At 40.5% G+C, this 24,783-nt stretch overlaps 1 protein-coding gene across 9 annotated transcripts in view; it reads left to right on the top strand.

Moving 5' to 3' along the window:
- The window catches only part of GRIA4 (glutamate ionotropic receptor AMPA type subunit 4), a 235,318-nt gene extending 213,728 nt beyond the window's left edge, over positions 1–21,590 (top strand). Inside the window, exons 14-16 of one of the 9 annotated variants that reach the window (XR_007508857.1) lie at positions 4,151–4,265; positions 11,364–11,478; positions 20,502–20,611. Coding sequence is in view for 7 of the 9 variants with exons in the window: in XM_049823377.1 (XP_049679334.1) it covers positions 11,364–11,478; positions 13,691–13,825; positions 20,502–20,666 (415 nt within the window). In the remaining 2 variants the exon portion in view is untranslated. Of the gene's footprint in view, positions 1–4,150; positions 4,266–11,363; positions 11,479–13,690; positions 13,939–20,501 lie in introns of those variants that run through there. The other 8 variants (XR_007508856.1, XM_049823377.1, XM_049823376.1 and 5 more) reach the window with 8 other exon arrangements.
- The last annotated feature ends 3,193 nt before the right edge of the window (positions 21,591–24,783 follow it).

The raw sequence follows: 24,783 nt of genomic DNA, 5'->3' as shown, positions 1-24,783 counted from the left end.
GTGCGAGTTTTGACTAAGTGTGGTATTGAGGACACAGGCTTATTTTTTAATAATGAAAGAACAGTTTCTGCCATGGATACCCAAGTTTCAAAGTGCCTTCCTCTGTGGGAGAATGAAGCACTATTTAGGATGAGTATAAGTGATCTAGCCTGGCTCTGAGGTCTCATGGATATAATTTTCAATATAGTCACCATTGCACCTATCAGGATCTCAGTTACAACATTTCTGTGGAAGATAGAGCAGTGTTGAGCAAAGGTTCTCTGTGTTTTGCTGACCAGAAAGAAATGATTTATTTCCACATGTTGGGACCTGGATAACAAAGCAACAGAGAAAGCAGTGTGAAACTAACCTGGTTTTACATGGCCTACTAGACATGATGAGGACAATAATGTGTTACATTTATAAACAATACGGTTTAATTTCAGAGCAATGATTGCAGCTTAAATCCACATTTACTTCTTCATCCTTTTTATTTCCATTTCTCTATTGTGGTGTGAAACTGTCTATGGATATGGCTCATAACCCAGCTAAATAACCCTCTCATGAATGGGTTTCATTTATTTATTTATTACTCTAGGATTACTATCAACCAGCTGCAGCTCTCTAAATGACTGTGGGAAAATTTTCCTTGATAATCTTTAATGCTTTGACAAATAAATTCAAACATTTGGCAAATGAAAAAGCTCTTTCCCCTCAACATGGAAATTAAACATGAAAACTTACTTAGTTGTCAAAAAAATCACCTAGTTGGTTTTTATTCATCTTAGAATATCCAGATAAAAGGTGTAAGTAAACATTAACTTGAAAAGCTTGAAAAAAATGTTGTAAGTTATCAGGTAACATCTTCACCCAAGATAAAAACTGGGAAAAAAAACCTTCCTAAGGATTTTAGCATAAGGACTTTGTCTAATTCAATGAGTTTTGGTGTTCATACTTGAGAGACTACAGCTTAGAGGAAACGGTATGAAGATGCTTTTACAGATAGACTGATTGATAGGGCTTCCCATCTGCTTTGAAATAAGTCTGTGCTTAAGTGGCTCATTGAATTGAGAGTTAGTGATATTCCTTGAGATATATTTCATTTTTCATGGGAGTGATCACTCCTGCCCACATCTGTAGCACTGTCAAAGCAGCTGTTTATGTTACTGCAATCCAGTGTGACAATTAGACATAGCAGCATTAAATTAGACTTTGGTTTGTTTCCTGTTGAAGGGAGAAGGAGTTTTGGCATTGACTTTGTAGACAGCAGGCTCAAGCTGTATATCTAAGCCATTTTCAGAATAAGTAATGTTGCTCAGCGTCAAAGAAATAGTGTTTCTAGGATCATCTTTCATCTACAGCTCAATGCCAACGTCCTTACAAAGGTAAAATCTACATTTAGCATCCTGGAAATTTGTCTGTGAAGTGGCAAGGCTGGCCACACTGTTACCTTTCTGAATGGGGCAAAGAGGCCAAAAGTGTAGGCTTTGTAACTAAAAGCCAAGTAGGAAAAATCTGTAGTAAATATGACTGATTCAAAAGCAATTGCTTCCAAGAACAAAAGGGACAAATGAACAATTTCATTCCAATTTTGCAATTGCTCCTCTCCCTCTGGAATGTGAACCATAATTGGAGCACTTATACAAAATCACATTTGTCAGCCTGGCTGCTAAATTCCCCTTAAAGCTTTATCCACAAAGAACAGTCTGTTATCACTCCCACTACAGCCTATAGTTCTCATTTTTGCTTTCAGGGATAGACAAGCGATTAATTTATCTGTATTGAAAATCTCGTATAAATGTAACTAAAGTGAAGCTTAGACAAAACACACAAGCAGTTTCGAAATTTCATGACCAGCCAGCAAAGACCTGTCTCGGTTCCAGAAGGAGCTATATGAAAAGCTGTTACCAGAAGACAGTGAAGGTATGTCCTGAAGCTGACGTTTGTCCCACAAATGGGCCAATGTTGTATGGAACACTCCATAAGCTGTGAAATATCATTGTCTATACCTGTCTGCCAGGAAGATCTCTCTCCTAATGAGTGAAAGAAAAATTTCTGTTCTAAGACCAGAGGTGACCCCAGGGACCAGAGACCAGCCGTCTCTAGAGAGAGTGAATCACAAGCCCCAGTGGCTTCTCGTGCCATAAGATCTGATGGAGCCCTGACACCAGAGGATCTCTCTTCCCCAGCTTTTCTCCGAGTGCTTCGAAGGTGCTGCATCCTCTCATAATTGATGAGGGGAAGATGCCCTTGGCAGACATAGCTCTTGCCAAATCCCACTCTGCCCTGACAGACCGATCGTGACAGCATTAAACAAATTCAGAGAGAGAAACTCCATCTTTCTCAACTGCATATTGTCCCTGAAGAGCAGTAGTTAAGCTACCGGCACATCACAGATACTTCTCTCCATTTGGAGATGAATGGTGCTTCAAGGATATGATGCCACTGCTCCACACAACTCTGGAGATCCTCAAGCAAGCCTGGGCAGACACCCAACAGAAAGAGTGTATATGTCTGATAGGCATGGATGCACTAGGGACCTCTGAACATGAAAAGAGCAAAAGTTTATTATTAATAATTATCAATAAATATTGATGTAGTTGTGTACCATTAGGATATGTGACTGTTGAGGCTCTTAGTAATAAAGATGGGAAGTCGTACACTTAAATAAGTGCAAATGTTCCTCAGGAGGTGATGAAGGCTGCATAAATGCCTTGGCAGATTAGTTACCAGCTGATGTTAAAATGTCATACAGTGACTGTAGTTCCTATCATAAATCCAGGTGCCTTACATTTGGGGTTGTATGGTAATCTATACTGTCTACCCTCTGCCATCCAGTCTTAATGCTCTCTGGACACCTAAAGGAAAACCTCTGAGCATGCACAGAAGCAACCTCATCCTAGGACCAGCTGTGTCCCTTTCTTGCCTGAATTTCAGTGCGCTCCCAGCAGCCTTGAGTTCATACAGGAGCAGTGATTATGTGCTTCAGCCTTCGTGTTGGCAACCCCCCCTCAGCCTGCACAGATCCACAGTCTCTGTCAGGTATGTCTCTCATCTGAAAGAAGAGCACTTAAACATGAGATGGAGGACACCAGGTTCACAGAACCCCTTTCAGGCTGTTGTGCCTATGCTACTGTGCTGCTAGCAATGAAGGATTTGTTCTTCCTCCAGTGACAGCATGATATGTATAAACCCTCCAGGGAAAAGTCCTCAGGGCATCCCAACTACCAGCTTGTATCTCAGCACCCAGCGAATGGGCTGGGTTTGGTCTTCCCAGCGCTTGAGCTTCTGCTTGGCTGCACTGTCCCCAGGTTTCCCCAGAAAGGATGCCCTCCACCGCCACCTTCCTCCCGCACACCACAGGTGCCCTTTGGGCTGAGAGACAGGCTGCTCTCCCAGGATAGCAGGGCAGTCCCTGGAGTCATGGCACTAAGCTAGACCCCAAGTCTCGCATTTCAGCTAATCCTTTGCTGTGCACAGGGAGCAGGACTCTAGAGCCTGCATCCCAAATGTACGGATGTGCCTACAGCAGGTGAGGAAGCTTTAGATGGGCAAGACTCCTCGCACTTCTTTGTGCGTTGTTTTCTATTGACTGGCTCTAGACAGCATCATAGTCAGCGTGCGAGCTGTTAGCCCTCCTCTTCAGCTCTACATCACCCTGCCTGTTTCTGGAGCCTTAGCTCACAGCTTGTGCAGGATCACTCTAAAGTGCTGCATGTCAAAACTGTATGTGACACAGTGACTGGCAGCGTCTAGCATAGGCCATCTGAATCTTGCCTCTTGAGTATATGGGAATACATTTTCCCATCTGCTTGAAAAATCAGCCTGGGCCCACACTAAACATATTTTAAATAAAGATTCAAATAAATCTGTGTAAATCATTTATAATTCCAGGCAGAGTTTTATCATCATTTTGCAAAAATAGTTTTGGTTGGTTGATAGAATTTTCTGGTTAAAATCCAAGCCATTCTGAAAATCATTTCTACACTGGAAACACATTTTTCACATTTGAAAGTAACCACAATTATTTGTGCTGCCAGGGGCTTTGAAAAATGGAAATGAGAGGTTTATTTAGTGTGTGGATCAAGCTTATAAACAGCTTAAGTCCTCATTCCTTCTAACATCTTAACAGCTGTGCAGTTTCTTACAAAATATGTTTTATCGTTTCAAGAAATGCTGTTAACCTCGCAGTTTTAAAACTGAATGAACAAGGCCTCTTGGACAAATTGAAAAACAAATGGTGGTACGACAAAGGAGAATGTGGCAGCGGGGGAGGTGACTCCAAGGTTAGCCTCAATGTCACCAAAAGCGGGTAAACAGTATGTAAAGTAATTGGTGCATCTGCTGGGGTTTTACCTGCAACAAAACAGCTTCACCAGTAGCACAGCACTGCTGGTACCTGCAGTTGAAATCTAGGTGTATGCAATTACTGTCAAAGCAAAAATATTTGCATTTGTTTAAGCACCCCAAGGGGAACTCGTAAACAGTCTCTGCTGTGAGATCTATCACCAGTTTTCAGAAACCTGCATCTTCTGAAATCGTGATGAGCCTTTTCCAAGCTTGCTCTTGCGAACAAGCAGTTTGAAACCTTCAGGAGCAAATACCCAAATATTTTTCAGTGACAGTAGAAGAAAAGGGTGAAAAACCATGTGACTGCCTCCTAGCAGTAGTCTAATGCATGGTCCAGGCTTAGGGATCCACTATTGACACAAACAATACTGGTACAAATTACAATTTTCATAAGAGTATCTAAAATAGGAGGACAAGTTTCAGCTAAAATATCTTCACGCTAACATTTCCTGATATTTTACCACCAAACTGAAATTCATGGTGGTTCACTAGGCAGAATTAATCAGACAGGAATTCTAGACTGAATTTTAGGCTGAGGTGACAACAGTTTCTTATTCTTCCTGCATTTCTGTATCTTCCATATGGCCAGTGCCACTACTTCCTTGCCTCCTCACAGCTTCCTTTTGGGAAACTGCCTTGTGGTGAAAAGAAGCAAAGATGTGGAAGTGGAAGGTGGCGAAGTGGGGGAGGATGAAGATATTAAAAATACCCCTTCTGTGCCAGGCAGTATGTAATAATATTTATTTATGTGCTTGTGTGTGAACAATATATAAGAGAATGCTGCTGCACAGGTATCTGTGCAGGCACAGAGCTAGTCAGATATAGATGATGAAATTCGACTGATTTGTCATACACAGTTTATGTAGCTTTCTTCACAGCTGCCTACATGTATTTTTTCTTACTATTTTCTCTCCTTCTTTAGTCCTCCTGCTCTTTCATGCTGTGTTCTGGCCTCAGGGACCATCCCTTGGGCTGTTCTGCACTCACCCAGAACCAGTCTCCTAATCCTTTTCACTTTGCCTTCAATCCTGCTGCTCTACCTATTTCCCACCCACCATTCTGCTCGCCAGCAGTCACAGTTTCAAAAATGGTCTCTATTTTCTCTTCCAAAGTGCTTAGGCGTATTAGACCTGATAGCACTTACCTGCAGGTGGAACAGACACCAACTTCTTGTAAGAAAGTAGACAAGGGAACCATAAATCTCCCATGTTGCTGCTATTATGTGCTTCACCCAAGTCTGAACTTTTGCATTATTGGGGGAGGGGTGTTTATTTATTTTTTTTAAATGTCACAGGCAGGGAGTCACATCATTAAAATACCTCCATTTTCTTAGAATACACTCCTCACAAACCTGCTGTGGCTGAAAGATGAGATAAAAGCTAGGTAGCAAACTAAGGATGCTTTTAACTTACTTTCCCTGATTACCAGCCATTGGCACTTTGAGTCATGAAGCAGGAAAAGGGAGTAGCTCGGGGTAGAGGGATGGGATGGGCTTCACCAGGGAAATGTCTGGAAGTGCTGAAGGAGCAAGTTTGGTGTGATGGCAAGTGACAGAAACAGGAGTGGGGGAAAAATGTAGAAAAGAAAGGCAAGGAGTGCAGTCCGTGGAGAAACAGGGAGGATCTGTGAATGCAGGAGAGAGGAAGGAACACATTGCCAATGGAAATGAGCAATAGGTGACACAGGCAGTTCAGGATGCAATAGAAAATATGGTGAGCAAGGAAGCATTAGCAAAGGGTGGAGAACGTGATGGAGCTCGACCTGTGGTCCTAGGACTATATACAGCCTGCCAGGAGCATTCCTCTGACCTCAGGCGAGTTTCTTGCCACGCTTTTTCCCAGGCACAGCTGAGTGAGTAGGCAGTACCAGTGCTCCTGGGAAGCCCCAGGTCTATCATGCACCTGCACTGCTCACGTTCAAAAGAACCAGGCACATAACACAGATAAGCAGGCATTACCATGCTTCTCAAATTCTGCATTGCAACAGCATCTGGTCTTGTTTTTTAACCTACAGGTACTTTGACTCCCCAAAGTGTTAGTCATTTATTATCTACAAAATCCATTTCCTTGTTCAGGAACAGTCTTGTAGGATCTGATCAATTAAAGTCAATAAGACCCTTTCTACTGAATTAATGGAGGTCTAAATATTTTAATTTTTTATGTTATCAAATTATCGTTAGTGGAATAACCAGGACACCATGCACTGTTGTTGTAAACCTGAGAGCTATCAACAAGTCCTGAACTAAGCTCGTAAGCATTATTAGATAATGGTTCTTTTCATTGTATGAATTTAAAAAGAATAAACCTTAAGCTTTGTTAGCAGCTCCAGTCCAGATTACAGGGCTTCCTACTATCATGAACGACAATGAGAAAATCCTCTTCTCCTGCAAGAAATATAGCACCTGAGACTTGACTGATAACTGTGTTGTTACTATTTGAGATTCACTAGTCTGAATATGAAAGTCTAGACCCAGAATAACCCTTCGTGATAGTACAGAGGACTACAGAAATTGGGGAGTTTCATGAGAGCTCAGCAGTTCTCCAAAGGTTTGTGTTGCTCTCTAAAACAAGATTTCTCCTACCTCCATTCTGTGCTCTTAAAAGGTTATCTCTAGCCTCCCCATTTATTGTTCCCTTTAAGAACAATCTTCTAAAATTCAGACAGTTCAGAGAGCTGCCCTGTGTGAACCACCTGTGGGTTAGTGACCTCAGTAATTAAGTTGTGTTTGAAGATAAATCTGAGGTCCCCAAGTCATTTGAGTCCTTTTGAAAGTATTATCTAAGATCCTAACTGTATGCCATCATCATTTCATGTGATGCATGGGAAGGTATTTAAACAGTTTCTGCTCCACAGTTTTTATAAAAGTGTGAGTGGAAGGAAGCTGTGCTGATGGAGCTCTCCTCCAGTCTCTGCTGACAGCCCTTAGGAGAATACAGTGGCCCTTGTTTTTCATTCAGCGGATGAGACTGACCTTACACTTAATTAATGGCTCAGTCATGAGTGGGTAAAAAATGCTCCTAAAGCATACTTGTGATTGCATTTTTAAAATCCCTGTCTACCTAGATTCTGTATTGGTTTCAGAATCGCTCAGTACTGTAATTTAAATGCCATAGTTGCCCGTTCATTGTCCTGAACACAACTAACTCAGAACTTCATTAATGCCATTTTAAAGCACTCTGATTTCGCTGATGTTGCTGGCACAAGATCCAGCCCGAGGCTCTTAAAAATTAGCCCTTCCAAAAGCAAGTGATTGATGACAGGATAGGAGGAAATGAGTAAGAAGCTGAGAGAGGAGTTAGAAGGGCTGAGAACATGATGAAAAGGTAGAAAACCAGTGTCCCTGTGCCCAAGTCGGGCTGTGCCACCACTGACTTCAGCATGTGGGTGAAGAACAGGGTCTCCTGTGCTGTCACACAACAGTTTTGCACTGTGGCTACATGGGACAAATTTTTCTCCATATATAAAGGGTACTTTTAGTTATTATTTCTCATATATTATCCTTACATGAATTTGAGGCAGGTGGATCCTGTTTATATATAACCATGGAGATTCTCGGCAGCTGTACATTGGAAAAACTACATGGATTTTCACAAACTGCCAGTTTACTCTAGCTGAAGATTTAGCCCAACATTAGTAATTCAGGAATCACTAAACAACTTGAAAAAAACACCACAAATCTATAGTCATTTTCCATTGTAATGTTAAGTATACAAGACTGAACTTGATGGGAAATTTAATTCTAAATGCTGGATTTATCCTCTGTATATGACTTAAGTAGATTGTTCTTGCTCATGTGCAGCAGATCATACTGATTTTTAGTTTCTGCCCCCTTTAATATCAGTGGGACTATTCAGCAACTGATTGTGTAAGCAGTGTAGTAACAAGTCGTAGTCTCTGAGTTTGTAACTGACATCGTCAAAATAATGCTCATTTGGAAAGGATATTTTCAAAGAAAGGAAAGATGCCTAGATAAGCGACTTGCCCTGAAAGCCAAGGTGATCTAGGCATCTTCCATAGGAGCTGTTGAAAAATCTCCTACTGCAATGAAAAAAACCAAACAAACAGAACAAAGGCTAAAATACATGAAAACTTAATACAACCTGCAGTCACTTACTGTGACTGCAAACAGGTATATATGTCGCTATTCTGAAAAGCATAAGCAAAAATCTTCCTTTTCCACTCTGCAGCCCCTCAGTCTGGGCTTCTCGTATTGGACCATGTACATTTCCCATTGCAGCTGCCTGAATTAAAGTGGGACAAAAGCCCTGTTCTGAAAGTGTAAATATATTTTAAATATTTTTAAATTTAATTTTAAATTTAGCTCAGAGTGCTTCTCCCTCGTCACAGCTAGGACTGTCCGAGGGGAGATGTAAAGGAGATGTCGTGTCCCATTCACACAGCCTCGCTAGGGCAGGTGAGAAAGTGAGGGGCAGAGGCCAGGTTTCCCTGAGCTTGTTCAGCACCTTGATTCAGAAGGTGTTGCAGCAACAATAGTGGAGAGGAAAAACAAGGGCCTAGCCTCGGACACATCACTGGCTGTATTTCAGTGAAAAGTGGGAAGTGCCTCATGTCTGCCAGCCATTGCCATTGCATTCAGTTATATATTGAGGATAGTGTGGCAGTTTTAAGCATGAAATTGATTGCTTTTCCCAAAGGAAAACCTGAGAGCTTCCTCACAGAGACAATGCAGAAAGGATGACGTTAAAGGAACTACAGCTGCAAAGAAGAAAAAATCCCTGCCTTTATCAGGCTTTATATACCTAAACTGTTAGTGCTTAAAAAAGAACAAGCAAAGGACTGGGAGACATCTGTTTTCTGACTTGTCCCAGCTTGCTGCTGGTCTTGATAGTTCATGTCAAGTCCTAATTATCACTTTAATCAGTTTAATCTGCAACAACTCCACAGGCTTCTGATTTTCTATGTGAGAACAGTACCTAGATGTCCCTTATCTTTGTCATAACCAGCCCCATTACACTGCTGGGATTTAGGAGCACTGAAATGTGGCTCAGTGCCAATGCATGACAAGTTACAGATGACAGCTATCCAAATAATATTAAGTATTTTGCACTTGTACTAGAAGCAAACAGAGAATCATGTTGACAGGCAACTTGCCAGCATCCCAAACTGCTACCCACTCATTTCATAGCTGTGGGGCTTTGATATTCCACTATCGACCTGCACAACCTGCTTCCAGGAAGCCTGAAGACAAAATGTAAGTTTGAATACTGAAAAAGATCAAGAAATAGGCATTTTCTGTTCTAGAAGCAGAGAATTCCATAAGAATTAAATGTGTGGGATTTGGAAAATGGATGAAGCATTTCCTTTACTTAAAGGGATCACTTTAGAGTACCTGGGAATCCTTTCACCCAACTGTAGCTGACAACTGTAGCTGTCAAAAATTGTCATTTCTCCAAGGCACCAAGGCTTTCTCAGTAGTAAATGAAAAGAGATGGGCATCTCAACAGCATGCTTCATCCTTTGTTAAAACTTGTACCTCAGCCCACCTTTTGGAGGTACCTATCTTTGTCCCTTAACTGCAGGAAGGCCTAGACAGGCAGCCAAAGCTTGGGGCATAACTTTCGGGTGAAAAAACTGAGGTGAGGTGAATCTTCCCCTTTATGTATATATGCAAAGAGTAATCAGATGTATAAAAAGAGTAGCATATGAGGTTCAGGAGCTGTTATTTGTGTGTTAAATATATATATACAAACATGCACAAATATATTAATACAAAAGCATTTGGGGATGTCCAGTTAAACCACTTATAGAGTGTAACAAGCCCCTTTTCTCTTTCATAGTAACTATTTTAGTAGGTTCAGTTACACTATATTAATTAATGCTTGCACTGGTTATTTCTTTATTAAGCCTTGAATTCATGAGTTAACATATTAGCAATGCATGGATTATGGTGTATAATGAGAGATTAATTCTCCCATAGGAATCTGCTGGCACACACAGGATCAGGCCCTATGTCATATAACTTCACCAGAAGGCTATCTATCACATGCCATTTCTGTTTATCTACCTCTTTCTCTGATGCATATTGTATTTTCATGCACACCTGCACATAAATAGATACCCATATGCTTACCACATTAAGAATTGGACAGTCAATGATTCGAAGTGGAAAGTACATAGAATAAGTCTGTTAATCATTTCATAGCTTTTTAGAAAATAAACTGGTACAACTGCATGAAGTGGGACATTATTACTGATTATTCACTCAGTTTAAGTAACTTCAGTGTAAACCCATAGCAGTTCATGACTTTGAGGCATCAGATTAGGTTTCATCTCAATATTAAACTCTCTTATGTCACCCACAGCAAATACCACTACTCAGAGAAGATATTCCAAGTAGTAATCTATCATCAGCCTGGGACCCTTGGAAGACTTATATGAATAAGTGAGATTTAAGGAAAAAATTTGAATTCGAAAATAGTGTTGAAACAGGAAATGAAAATGAAAGATTGACTGTCATGCTCTTCTTAGCTGAGGACAAGGGCATTGCAGCTCTCCCCCTAAGTTCTGTGCCTGCAGACCTCCTGATTACAGGTCTATGCCAAGTGGTTATAGGCAGCAAACTGCACGAAGCATCACCTTTCTCTTGCCAGGATAATTTTGAGGGCAGTAAATGAAATAGCTGTAGCCAAGTCATACTATTAGTTTGTATGCATACAAACTAAAAATAGGTTGAAAGCAAGGAACACAAATTAATGTTTCTTAAATCATATATGCAGTTGTATTCTATATGTCTCTGCAGGGTATGTTGTGAATATGTCTAAGCCAATAGTTTTGGGTTCACAGTAATTGCATACTATTTATTTACAAATCTTCCCCAGCAGTATGTGCCTGTTACCTAAAGCGATGGAGCAGGTCCCGGTCATATGTCTGTCTCTAAACCTGGGCCAACAGTACATGACATAGCACTCACTGTGGCCTCTGCTCTGTCACTTTGCAATGCGATTCTATGTAGTTTTACTTGAATAACATAAAATAACATATATAATGTTATTTATGTTATTTTCCACGTGAAGAACTCCTGTAAACCTTGCCGTTTTGAAACTCAGTGAGGCAGGCGTCTTAGACAAGCTGAAAAACAAATGGTGGTACGATAAAGGTGAATGTGGACCCAAGGACTCTGGAAGTAAGGTCAGTCGCTGCAGTTCGGGACCTACTATCGTGTTCACAAAGCAGTAAAGGAAGTAATAAACAAAATGACTTAGAAATGAAATAAGCAGCTGTACACACAGAACGAATCAGCTTCACCCCATCTTGATGGGAGTCACACTTTAATTTAAAGAAGCACTATTGCTTTTTAAAGTCGTCAGTGGTATAAATCATCAAACATCATCCTGCATATTCAGGGCATCTGTTGAAGAGTGACAAGGCAGTTTTTTTGGTTTGGGGGGAGGCAGGTTGGGTTAGTTGTTTCCTTTCTGCCTAGGGAGAATGGACTTTCCCCATTGACTGCCTAGAAAGTGTCCCTTCATGCCTTCTCATTTTGGAGCTGGCCTCCCTCAGCAGTTTTCTGAAAAGGAGAAACACTGTGCCTGTCTGCCTTTGGGAAGGTCCCTAGGTCCCTGAGGAGCTAACTGGAGCTTTGAAGTGAAAGGCTTTGATAATTAATAGCTTTCTACAGCTTCCGGTGTTTACCCTAGTCCATTCCCAAACAGTAATCCTCACAGCTCCAGGGAGTGGAGCCTTCTCTATTTCTCTCTGTTTGGGGACAAACACAGAAGCAGGTATTTTCTGATGGCTAGGAAGCGCCAGAGTCAGTGCCAGCCCTGTATTCAGGGAGTCTGAAATTTCTTCACAGTGCCTGTCTCCATGCCAGCCTGTGCTGTCCAGAGCTAAAAGGAAAGTGCGATGGGCAGTGACTGCTTGCTGCCTGCGTGCCCTGAGAGTTACCCTGATGGAGACCAGGTAAAATTAGCCTGGGAAACAAACTTCCAACATGTTTTGCTTTTTCTGGCAAATGCTTTGGAGGAAGGAGTGAAAACCAGTTGAGAAGATGGCAGCGTACCTATAAAGGACAGCTGACAAAGCTTCAACCCACTATGTATGTTAGGTCAGGTCTTTCTCAGTCCTGCCTCCTCCTTGTTTGCAAGCACCACGTTAGCAATTGCCACTGGAGGAACACAGTCACCTCCAAGATATTCAGAGTCCTCTTAGCCAGGTAAAAAGAGACAGACAAAGCAGAACCCGGCTATAAGCCCCAAACACCTCTGTACATCCATGGGAATTGTTTCTGTGCTAATCTACTGATTACACAATAAATAGTGCCTCTTTAAATTAAACACCCAAATATTTTGCATTCTTCGTAAGTTAAAATTTCATAGAGATTACAGTTGGAAGTACTCTCCTTACTTTAGGTAAAGATTATATAGTCTGCATAAGAATAAAGCTTTATAAGTATCTTAAGGCGCACGATGTAGTATATGGAAGTCAATCCTGAAAGAGTTCCTTGAGAACTGTGCTAAAAATGCACGTGGATTTCAAATCAAAAAATACAATTCATTACTAAGCAGTGAAGTATAGAGAAATGTAGAATAGTTATTTACTATCATACGTCCAAGAAGGTGTTCGTTTATAAAATGTTGTATATTTAATAATTTGCTAAAGAAAGTTCTCACTGTTGTCTAAATTATGAATAATGTGTAAGATTTCACAAACTGCTATTTAAAATTATACTATTACTGAGCCTTAGTAGTCCATGGGCATGTTCCAGAACTGTATCTATAATAACATAGAAACAAAATACAGTAATTGGTAAGAGGCAAATATATCACTATGTGTATGGTACAGTGTGCACTTTCAAAGGAAGTGTTTGTTCAAAGAAATAACTGAAGCCTCACATGTTATTTTCACCTGTCATTTAAGTATCAGAAAATCAGTCTGGATCTTTTACATTAACAGCAATGCCTACCACAATTACAATTACTGTTTTTGTAAAGATCAAGCAGAGTCTTGTCTGATATAAATGGATTTCTGGATTCCAAGGCTTTTAAAGATCTTTATGTAAATGCAGTTTCATATCAGTGCTAAAATGTCCCCTAAAGAGAGCTAGACATGTCATTGTGTAATTCTCCACTTATTGGAAGTAATGCTTTGCAGTAAGCAAGCAATAACATCCTGGTATGTTGCCAATATAATATTTTTTATGCAGACCAGGAAAACTAGGCACTTAAAATATATTTTATAGATCCAGATAGGTCAAATTTTGTGAGAAGTATGTAAACAACCATCATTTAATTTCAGCAAAATATTGTTATTTATTTCTTTTTTTCAATGTTTTAACGTGTAGCTTGTGCTCCTGGGGGTCTGTTTTCCGGGGTTAACTGTGTCGCTTCTGTTTCCCCAGGACAAGACGAGTGCCTTGAGTCTCAGCAACGTTGCTGGAGTCTTCTACATTCTGGTTGGAGGCTTGGGCTTGGCAATGCTGGTGGCTTTGATAGAGTTCTGTTACAAGTCCAGGGCAGAGGCGAAACGAATGAAGGTGGCAAAGAGTGCACAGACTTTTAACCCAACTTCCTCGCAGAATACCCAGAATTTAGCAACTTATAGAGAAGGTTACAACGTATATGGAACCGAAAGTATTAAAATTTAGGGGTAGGACTTAGGGCCTACTACAGTGAGTGGGTGATGCATCTTGTAACGCAGTGTTGTGACATGTTTGTCTAGTGGTGCTTGCTTCTGAACAGAGCTTTATATTTTGGAAAACTTCAGTGCAAAGTGGTTCAGTTTTTTTGGCTGCAGATGTACAGTATACTATTCCATGTTGCTAATAGACATCTGCATTGCAAGGAATTTTTAACATTAAAAAGATACATTTTTAACAACTCAATGTTGTCAAATCAGTTGGGAGATGACAACTATTTGAAATAGTAAAATATATATTCAGAGGGCCAGTGGTTAATTATGTGATTGGCCAGCCTATTTTCCTAAAGGTTTGCACTCTACTAGTGACAATTTGCTGTAAGCCTTTATTATTCGATGTTGGCCCTAACTGGGACTTCATAATAATCAAGATTTAGGATAGGCAACGTCACTGAACCATAGTTAACCTAATGGAAGACAAGGCACTGTTACAAGAAGTCTAAATGTTGTTCTACCTTCTCTCCCTCCTCCCCACCCTATTCCTTCAAGCCTGCCTTTGGTACATGTTTTATGCTAATTGTGTGGCATTTTTTTCACAATATCCTGCTTCAGGTCAACCTTTGCCCACTATAATAACCACAAAAAGTCACTAACCAGTGAATAGACCTTGATTAATCATCCTCTGCTTTCAGTAATGTAGTCCCTTACCTAGCTCAGGACTAGAGTATTTTAGACGTTCATGCAGTGATTTTGGAGACTGAGATGCTCATGTCACCAAGCTGCATCCTGCATAGTTCCCCTGAGTAGGCATGCAGGGATGGTTTACTAATGTACTTGTACTCATCCGTGCAGTGAGTATCTTGCCATCTAATCATTAGTCATGACCTTTGGAAATGGCACGTAGCAGCAAACTGAGCTTCTAAATTAATTTTTACATAGCTCCAAAGCTATACTGGCTGCTTTGTAAGTGAAGGTGAAACTAGGACCCTGCCCTTTCGCACTATCTAGAGCTCTCTTGCCCTTGCAAATAGCAAGCTGTGTGTCTCCTCTGTTTACAAAAAGCTTGAGCTACATTTTCCTGAAATCACTGAGCCATCCCTATAGTGGAAGTAAGAAACAAAAATTTAGGGAAAGGAGATGAAGAATATAATTTTTGTGTTGCCACCTAGGAAAAATTTTGGAGGAAACAGCTGGAGATACAATTATTATTTTTTATTTATTATTTATATAGCGCTGGAGTACACGGCGCTGTACAATAGGTGAAGTGTGCCAAACACATAACAGGTCCCTGTCCCGAGGAGCTTACAGTCTAAAGGCACAGCCGGTACAATACCGAACCATACAGTACAGAGCAAACACAGAGTGAGCAGAGAATGGTGTTTGAGCATGATAGCTGGAGCGCTGCAAGGAATAGGTGGGTTCTCGGGGGGCGAGGGAGGGGGCTTGGCATACGCTGGCTGGGAAACTATCCCAAACATACTGTCACTATGTAGTTTTCTTTTGTTCCCTGTTGTACCAGAAGTCATGACCCTGGATGTATTTTAATTGTAACAGAGGTGCCTAATTTCCCCATGTAAAAAAAAAAAAAAAAAAAAAAAAAAAATTCTTAGCTGTGCACTTTGTTCACTACTGAAAATGTGAGGCATAGTAGGTGTCAGGGGGACTCCAAGAGTATAGGCCAGTGTTCATTACTGTGAACTGAGAATCAGGACTTCCAGATGCTAATATTAATCTCCCAAGTTCACTGCCTACTGTCAGTACTAAGGGTCTTAAAAAGAAATGATCCTGTGCAAGTAATTGTGCAAAATGCAAATGAAGAGATCTTTTTCCTTGAAATTCTTTAGTGATGTGCCCACAACAGAGAGTGTCCCCAGGCTGCTTTAAAAGTAAGAGTCCCAGAAAACATATTCCTTAGCAAGTTTACAGGGTGCAATGCATCCAAAACATAGTCTTAAAGAAAGCAAATAAAAACCCAAAGCTTTCAATCAAATAGTGACCTGACTCAAACTGGCTTAGCACGCTAAACATGGCATGACTTGACAATCCCCTAAGTTCCCACCCAGCTCTGTGATTCCAGTGCAATAAAAGCTATGATTATATTTGTAGAATTTATTTTAGCCTTACTGTTTTCTTGAAATAAAAATTAGGGCTAACTGAGTTTTATTTTTTAAGGAAAGATCATAACTACCTTTCTCTAAAGCTTGGATTTTTGTGGGACTTGTTGCAACACAGAGATGAATTCTTACAGGAAAAAAAATATATAAAGAATGCCCATGTTGCATTTTATTTTATTGGAAATTCATGTTTGACTTCTGATAATCTCTTAAAAACATTTTTGGGGTGCAGACATTTAAAAATTCACCAAAAAAAATAGAAATAAGTAGGAATTTGAGCAACTGTTTTATAGACTTCTAAAATTCTTCATTCTGCTTATTTGCTGTAATATTTACCTGAGAAATTTCAGCATGTAAACTTCTTATAAAACCACTTATGCTTATACATGGAAGACTGCCAATGTCCAGTCATCCTCATGCTTATACATGGAAGACTGCCAATGTCCAGTCATCCTCTCCTGGCAGGGGTTACCTGTGTGCTGTGCTCTCTACAGGGTTACTATGCCATCTGTTCATACACGTGCTAGTCATAAACCCCTGTTATCTAGCAGAAGTACAGAGTCCACAATACTGGTTACACATATTTCTGCAGAAATATGTCTGCCATGCCTTTCAAAACCTTTGATTTGTCTATTTATGCAAGGAGTAAAGGGATTGTATTGGGACTAAAACTTGCTAATATGGAAAGATGCTTGGTGGTTCTAACCTGCATGAGTAACCAACACACTGACTTTTTAAGCTAACATCAAATAGTTTTAATAGTATATGTTTTAAACTAATATAAAATAGCTTAAATAACCCGCTTGATAATTAATATTCATTACCATGTTTTTTGTTTTAGTTTAATCTCGTCAAAAGTGAGTTGCCTCAGGGAAATTCACCTGCCTGTGAAGCAGGAGGAAATGAAAATGTAGGACTAATCTGTATGTGTGGGCTAGTCTATATGATAAGGGACTAGTCTGTGTGATAGAGGATGAGTATGTATGTGTGGGATAAAGACATTCAGAAAGGATGACAGGCTGTTGCATCTGCTGAAGGCAGGGAAGGAAGTTTGCTTTAAGGAGGGAACAATCCCTTCCTCTTCCCCTGGGGCAGCAGTTTTCCATTTTTGTAGTAAGCCCTTAGTACACTGCTTGAGTTGGTGCCCTGAGAACAGTGTGGAACCTAACAGCCTTAAAGCCCTACCGAGTTCCTCACCCCAAACCCACAGGCTTTCAAAGGGATTGTCCCAGCATCCAGCCAGCCACCACCACCGCCTCTCCATGGCCTTCTCAGTGGGCCATGAAGCTCATGACCCAGCTTCCAGTGCAGCTGCCTTCTCATGCTCTTCCATCCCATGCTGTTGTTTAATGAAATTAATTATAAAACTACAAAAAGCAATGAAAGAGTTATTAAATTAATTACAAAAAAGGTGAAGTGCTACAGGATGGCTCAGTAAATGTGTAATGCACTTATTTTGACTTGTATACTTCCAATTTCATATTCAAGATAGAAAAAGTCATTATCATCTTAAATATTTGTGCCAAAGACACCTCCATGTGACCCAGGTACTAGAGGAGCCTGAACAACAAAAGAACCCACACAGGCTAGGATATTTGTGTTACATAGACTGAGGATATCAGTTTCCTAAATTCGCATTTCCCAATAGGAACAGGGCAGTCAGTGTTTTCACATGATTAATTCCACAACTAATTTAATCAAAACTAATGACAAACTGGAAGATACATTATCATTATTAACTGCATATGCTTACCTCACAGAGACTTTCACAATTTGGGTAATACAGTAAATACCAAGACTTTTCCCTCTCATCCCAGCCTCTCTTGAAACTGTTTCTGCAGCCAGGCCATAATTCTGAGATTGTAACAGCACAGTTAAGCAGAGTATTAGCTTGGCTTATTACCTATAGCGTAGTTTAAAATAGAATACAAAAGGTTTCCTGGTTACTTGGCTTTATGGCACCTTCCCAAGTACAAGTTTGACCTGTTCCTCCTGGCTTTGTTAACTGTCTGGGTTGTTTCCGTGGTTTGTTGCTGAGCTGTTGTTAATCTCTGCCATGAGAAGAGAAGAGTTGTTTTATTGCAGCTTTTTCTGTTATTCTGTGGAAGGCTGCTAAGAAATTGTTTGTTACTCTCATTTGATTTTTTTTTTTTTTGGTGGATCCCTTTTTACTGTCTTTCTGTCCTAAGTGTGTTGTCAATGGCCAGAAAGTTATATAGACTGAGCTACAAAACCACAGTTACACATAACTCTTATATCCCTTATAAATCTGAGCACTCTCTCAGATTTCCCAGTGGCAAACCCTGAATGGCCATGAACAGATAGCTGATCAAAGTGATAGAATGATGCTGGTACATGATGACGACTTTCTGGGAAATTTAGCACATCTGGAGTAAGCTGTCCCTTTTCCACCCAAGTTTGCATTCTAATCTGGTTTGGCTTCTCATCCGTCCCCAAAACTAAAGCACCTTTGTTTTTTCTTGCCATTGACCAAACATGTTCTGTTCATTTCTGCAGGCAGCTACCAGTCCTTGACATCCATTTGCAATGGGACTCTGGGCATGCACTATGTGGAGCTACACCACAGTGCATTGTGTCTGTGCTTTTGCAAATGCATAGATTTTTATTTGCTGCTGGGAGTAGTTGAGGTTTTTGGTACTGTATGGGCCCAGGTCCCCACTTCCTATTACCACTGCCTCCCTTTTTAAATCTAGCTGTTGAATTAGGCTAAGGTATGTTTGGTAACAGTCCCTGTCACAAAGTACTCTGGCAGCAGGGAAACTTTTCAGAGGGTGACTTTGGACATTGCAATTGATGATTATCAAAGCCAAGGTTTTTCAGCGTAAGGGGAATGCCATTACACCCTCTGTAAGCTGAAGCCTTTTCCTGAATTTGGCTGCTTGTGAAGGCTGAGGTTTTGGGGGTAATTGATTTGGAAATTTGTTTTTATATCCAAGCTCTGTCTGTGCCACAAGAGCAGCTGTACTTTTGAGAACTCTTTTTGAAGGAGCTACTGACAGCAATGCAATATTAGAGTGGTGCGTTTTCACAGAAGTGCACCCAGAAGCAGTGGAAACGTTTGAGATTTTTATGGAATCTCCCTCATCTCTTACACATACTTACATATAAAATTAACCTCAGCATATCAAACACCAGCTCAGGATTTTACTGCTACCTCAGAAGGAGAAACCGGGCTCAGAAGGACAAAGTTCTAAATGCAGAGATCAGTAATAAGGCAAATAAAATGATTTTATTATGTTTGTCATCCCTTTGCTCCTATGTGAATGCACCCTCCTGTCTCTCTTTTTCTAACTGGTATTTCAGATTGCATCCCTGCACACTAATTACATGAGTTAGTTGCACAGACTATAGTTTCTGCTGACTAGAAATCAGATTTCCCCCCTAATTAATACCTTAACATGCTATCTTTGAAATCTGTTTCAATGTAGCATAGTTTGGATGCCTGTTGTTCCAGGTGTCCTTGCTGCATTGGTTGACCTTAGACACCTCCCCAGATTTTAGTCATCTGGAAGTCATTTAGTCTAAACTAGTTGTCTTGGCTTTTTCAATCATCACATGAGAGAGCTCTTTTAGATTAGGTTACAGATTTTTTGATGACTAAAGTTAGATGGCGTAACTACAAATCTTTTTTTTTTAACAAATCCAAAATTTTTGCTTGAGTCAATTAGTCCCTAAACAAGCTATTTTGTTCTGATTTACCCGAAAGTAAAGATTGTGAGGTAACAAAAATTTAAACCTTGTGGAAAATTTAGACCTAATGTAGGAAACTATAGAAAATTTTATTTTTGCTCAATAAACTACATTTCCTTTGAAAGTTCCCACTTTCTCTAATTGTAGGAAAATATTTATATGAAAAGAGATTTGAAGACCGTTCTTAGATTTACTGATACTAAATATGTGCATTGTGAAAAGAAGTAATAATTTCTTTAGATTTGATCCATGGAATTATCACAAAGATAGCTGATACAACTATTACAATCTATAAACAATTTTCAGTAGTTATATTTTATCTTGACATTCCTAGTTGAAGGTCTAAGCCTATAAACACCTGTGCATGACTTTATTCACAGATGCTAATGCTTTCAGGTTCATAAAAGGTCTTGATTCTCCTTTCACTGTATATAAATGTAGTTTGAAGCAGTTTAAATGAAGGTATTGCCTCTTCTGTTAATTTCTTGATCAAATTTGGATTTTATATTTAAATCAATAATGATTTAATGTAATGAAATTTACCCTCAGAATTGCTAGTCTTTTTTCCCCTAGTAGACTTTAATGCTACGTATTACATTTATGATGATTACTATTACTATATTTAATGTTAACATGAAAAAATGCAGATGTCTAAAATTTAATATTTTGGTGTTTGCTGTGTCCTGGTTTGTGGAAGGACAGAAACATTGTAACACTTGACTCTTTTCTCCTTTTTTTTTCCAAACCTAGCTTACCTTTTCTGAAGCCATAAGAAACAAAGCCAGATTATCCATCACAGGGAGTGTGGGAGAAAATGGACGCGTATTGACTCCCGACTGCCCAAAGGCCGTGCATACTGGAACTGCAATTAGACAAAGTTCAGGATTGGCTGTAATTGCATCGGACCTACCATAAAAACCAAAAAATTAATTGAGTGCCTTAATCAAACTGTGTTGGTGACTGATGGGAACACAGCACAGACTGTAACGACATGGGAGTGTCATTGATGAACTAATAATTTGGCTGAGAAAGGGAAGTACGTCCGAATGCGCCAGACATCATCAGCAACAATGTGTGCATGAGCTCAGCTCGGAAACCCAAACTCAGATTTTATATCAGGAAAATTCATAATTTAGTTTTGTTGGGGGGAGGGGGCTGGGGAGGGTGTATTAACAGCAACAAATTTCACTTGAGTGGACTTAAAACTAATAAGACTTGCCAATTTAGCGCATTAAACTGTGAAGAACATGCTCAGAAAGGACAACATTTTGGTCTTTGTCTTGACAAAGAAAGAAAAATAGCTATAGAAGTCAATGAACATGCTAACCTGTGTCTCCAGAACATCAATATATACAATGGAAGAATACTCAGCTGTTCAGCTGTAGAAATGAATCACTAAACTGTGATAAGAAAATGATAAATATGTAAATCCTGTGAAAAAATAAAGAAATTATTTACATTTTCTTTGAAAAAAGAGGAATATTGAAACATGCTTGCTTTTTAACTGATGTAAATTCGGTAGAGGACAACACAATTCTTTTTTCTAACCATCTTAGGGAACAATTCATTGCAATAATTGATATAAAATGCCATCACTGTAATAAAATTCAGAGACTTTTTTTTATAAAAGTTGTTGGTCATCCTCTTGTTTGCTGTTACCTTCATTCTGTTCCATCATTCCGTGTTCCACAGATTTGCATCTGTCTAATACAAGAAACAAAATGATAAAATGTTTAGAGTATGTCATCAGTCTGCAGTGTAGAATCAAAAGAGACTACGGGTCACTCATGTTACAGATATTATTTATAATCTTGTTCTGTGTAAGAAACTGTGGTTTTTGTACCCACCAAAAAGAATAAAACAACAAACGTTCTTATAATTATCGACAGAGCTTGAGTTGTTTTCTGATCATTAGGGATGTCACCTGGAAAATAGAATAAGGTGGTTCATTTTTTAGAGCAGGATGCAGGACCTTACTGGAGACAGTCTGAGTCCCTGCACACTTGTGAAGTGCTTTTAAGTCCTTAGAGACGAGGGACTCAAAGCTGTCAAAGTATTGTCATGATTGTTCACTGGGTATTTTAGTACTAGTCACTGTACCCTTTCTGAGAGGTTAGGGAACCATTTAGTGACAGGGTTTGTTCTGTGGGTAGGTCAAGGGATGAGATACCAGGGAGCTGGAAAGTACAAATGACAGTCTTTCAGACTGATGTGATAGAGCGTGCTTGGTACACAGCAACCTCGGTTTTCATCTGCCAGCCTTACAGTGGCATGCCAGGGAAAGGCTAGCAGGCACCGTTTGAATAAAAGCCAAACATCAACAGGAGCGGGCATGTCTGTAGGTGCAAAGTTGTAGCAAGTCTCTTCTGTGATGGTCATTCTTCATGGCGACACGAGACAACTGCAGTGGTCTTCAGATCTGCACTATTGTCACCTGTGTAACAAACAGCTCCATGCCAGAGCCCAGTACACAAATCAGATCAAACTTGGATTAATCGTAACTTCTAACGCCCTCGTGATTTTGCCAGGCCCATGAAGGGTCATGTTCAGCTGGCTTACATTTGACCAAAGGCTCCATGGCTGGTGCTTCTCTCAGGCCCCAGGCTCCAGGCCCTCACGTAGAGGAGTGTAGTCGCAGGGGGGAGCCTGACGCTGCCAAACAATGACCAACCCTCAACAACTGCAGGAAAGGGCAACCAAACGAAAGCACCACTGAGGTGATACTCATCCAGTGTGATACAAACGTCTACGGAAGTAGTGAAGCAGATGTTAGCTTCAGTTGAGGTATTGACAATATGGATATGAATTTCTTCCTTACCTCAAATACTCTAGACACCCTTTATAGTTACTGGAGGGAAATAACCAATGAGAGTGAATGACTGCATCTTAATGTAGACATTAAAACATCAAACTGCTGAATCATAGCAGTAAGAGCCTGTATCTTTCCACTGAGTATAATCTAGACTGAGAGCAACCAGTTCTTATATGGAGCTTGACAGTGCAGGCAAAGGTGAAAGTAAGATGATGCTTACCCCTAAAGCACAATGACTACAAAGTGCACAGGGGTCTTAGAGAAGAAGATACATAACACTGCAATGAATCATTGTGACTAAACTCACTTTATATCCTTGTTTTAATGGCATGTTTAGCTCATTCATGAGTTACTGTGAACTGCTTGTGTTTCTGTGGCCAGAATGGTGAGTTGTCTGGTTTTTCTCCTGTTTGAGTAAAGCTGGGAGCTCCCTCTCAGATTTCTTTTTACAGCTGAATTTAAAAAGTAACTTCTGTGTTGCTGGGTTTGGGGGTTTTTTTTAAAAGAAAAAAAAAGTGTCTTGATTTTTCATGAAGTAACATATTAGAGGCCAAACAGATTGGGAGACTGAGTGTGAAGGATGCTGTCTATTTTGTTCTGCTGTGTATGTCCGGTTTTCCAGGATCTCATCTTCATCCTTTCCTTGTTCAGGACTGTGAGCAATGCCAATGCTGTCCTGGGATATTTTACTGTCTTCCAGTGTTACTCCTCTTACATGCTCCCCTCTCTCTTTAATGCATTACGTTTAATTTTCACCTTCAGTAAACAGCCCATCACTGCAGTTAGGAACGTCACTCCATGGAGCCCATTCTTAATTGCCTAAGTCAGGTTTCCACTTGGCAACGAGACCCCTGAGTCCCACGAGATGTCTTGTCTAGTGTCAGTAACTACCAAAAATCCCCACCGAGAGGATTCATAATCACTGCATGAGCAGTGCAGCCGCTGAGCAGCATGGCTGTGGAATGGCGTGACCCACCAAGGGCATGTGGCCAGCAGCCACAGGGAGGAATCGCTGCATTCTCCTACCACTTCCAAGCTTTGTCCTTGGCAAGGGGACGCTTTGCTCAGAAAAAACTTGTCAGATGAGGTGAGGAGGAGACTGTGAATTTGCCAATGTCTGTCATAAATTACCACAGATATAAAATAAAATTGAAAATAAGAAGAAAAATAGATAGGGAAATGCTGCAACAGAGGGAGTTGATGAGAATTCAGGTAACTGAGAAAGCAATCTCAGGGGATCGGTCTGCTCTCTCCACAGTAGCTTATTCTGTTGTCTTATTCCAAGGGGGTAACCATTGCATGACTGCTATGACCATCTTCACGTATCTGTCTTAGCTGCCACTCAGACATTTTTTCTTTTGCTTTTCTCCCTTCTCCCAAAACACTAATTTCTCACTCCGCTCTGTATCTTTCCCCCATTCTTTTGACGATCAGTGCCAGAAGTTACCCTCCTCACATGTGTAGGAAATATGACCCAAAGGAGGAGATCCCTTCCCCACGTCAGGTTCAGGAATGCCATGGTCTCCATTCCTATGGGTGTGAGGGTCTGAGGCTGTGAGAAGCAGCAGAGCAGCTCCTGGCAGCTGCTGGGCTGCATCCTGCCCTCCCAGCACAGCAGTCACAGCTCTCCTCCATCCTCCGCCCAGCTCTTTCTTTGGCCGCCTCCATCTAGCAGCTTCATGGCAATGACTGTCTCAAAGGGAGAAAAAATAAGCAAAGGATGCTATTAATTAAAGGAATCTATTAATATTGAGGCATTTACTCAAATATCGTCCACACTTTTCCAAGATTTTGCCCTTAAAAAGAATACAGGCAACAGAACCTGACCCATTTTCCTTCACATTGGATGCCCCAAGCCATGCTGCCTGGCCTCCACCTAATGGTCCAGAAAGTGTCCCATCAACATTGAGTCATATCTGCCAGTCCCAAATGTATCTCAATCACCACAGAGAATCAGAAAGAGCACAGGACAGCTATATGTGGGCAAATTAATTGAGGGTGATCAAAGGAGTAATTCTGATCAACTAAAGACTCCTGTCTTCTGCATAAACCTAGGCATTTGGGATCACTTGGGATGCCTTTTGAGTATCCCACCTGGCCTTTTACTACAAGTCCAGAAAAGCATGAGTCTCCTGTAGATCCTGGGTCAGATCTAAGAGCCCTGTGCAGATGTCTCAGATGGCCTAAGGCATCTCAAACAGTACCAGGTACCTCTGGGTG

Source organism: Accipiter gentilis, chromosome 19, assembly GCF_929443795.1.
Source record: "Accipiter gentilis chromosome 19, bAccGen1.1, whole genome shotgun sequence".
Lineage (NCBI taxonomy): Eukaryota > Metazoa > Chordata > Aves > Accipitriformes > Accipitridae > Astur > Astur gentilis.
Note: the sequence above shows the minus strand (reverse complement) of the source record. Positions and strands in the feature narration are given on the sequence as shown.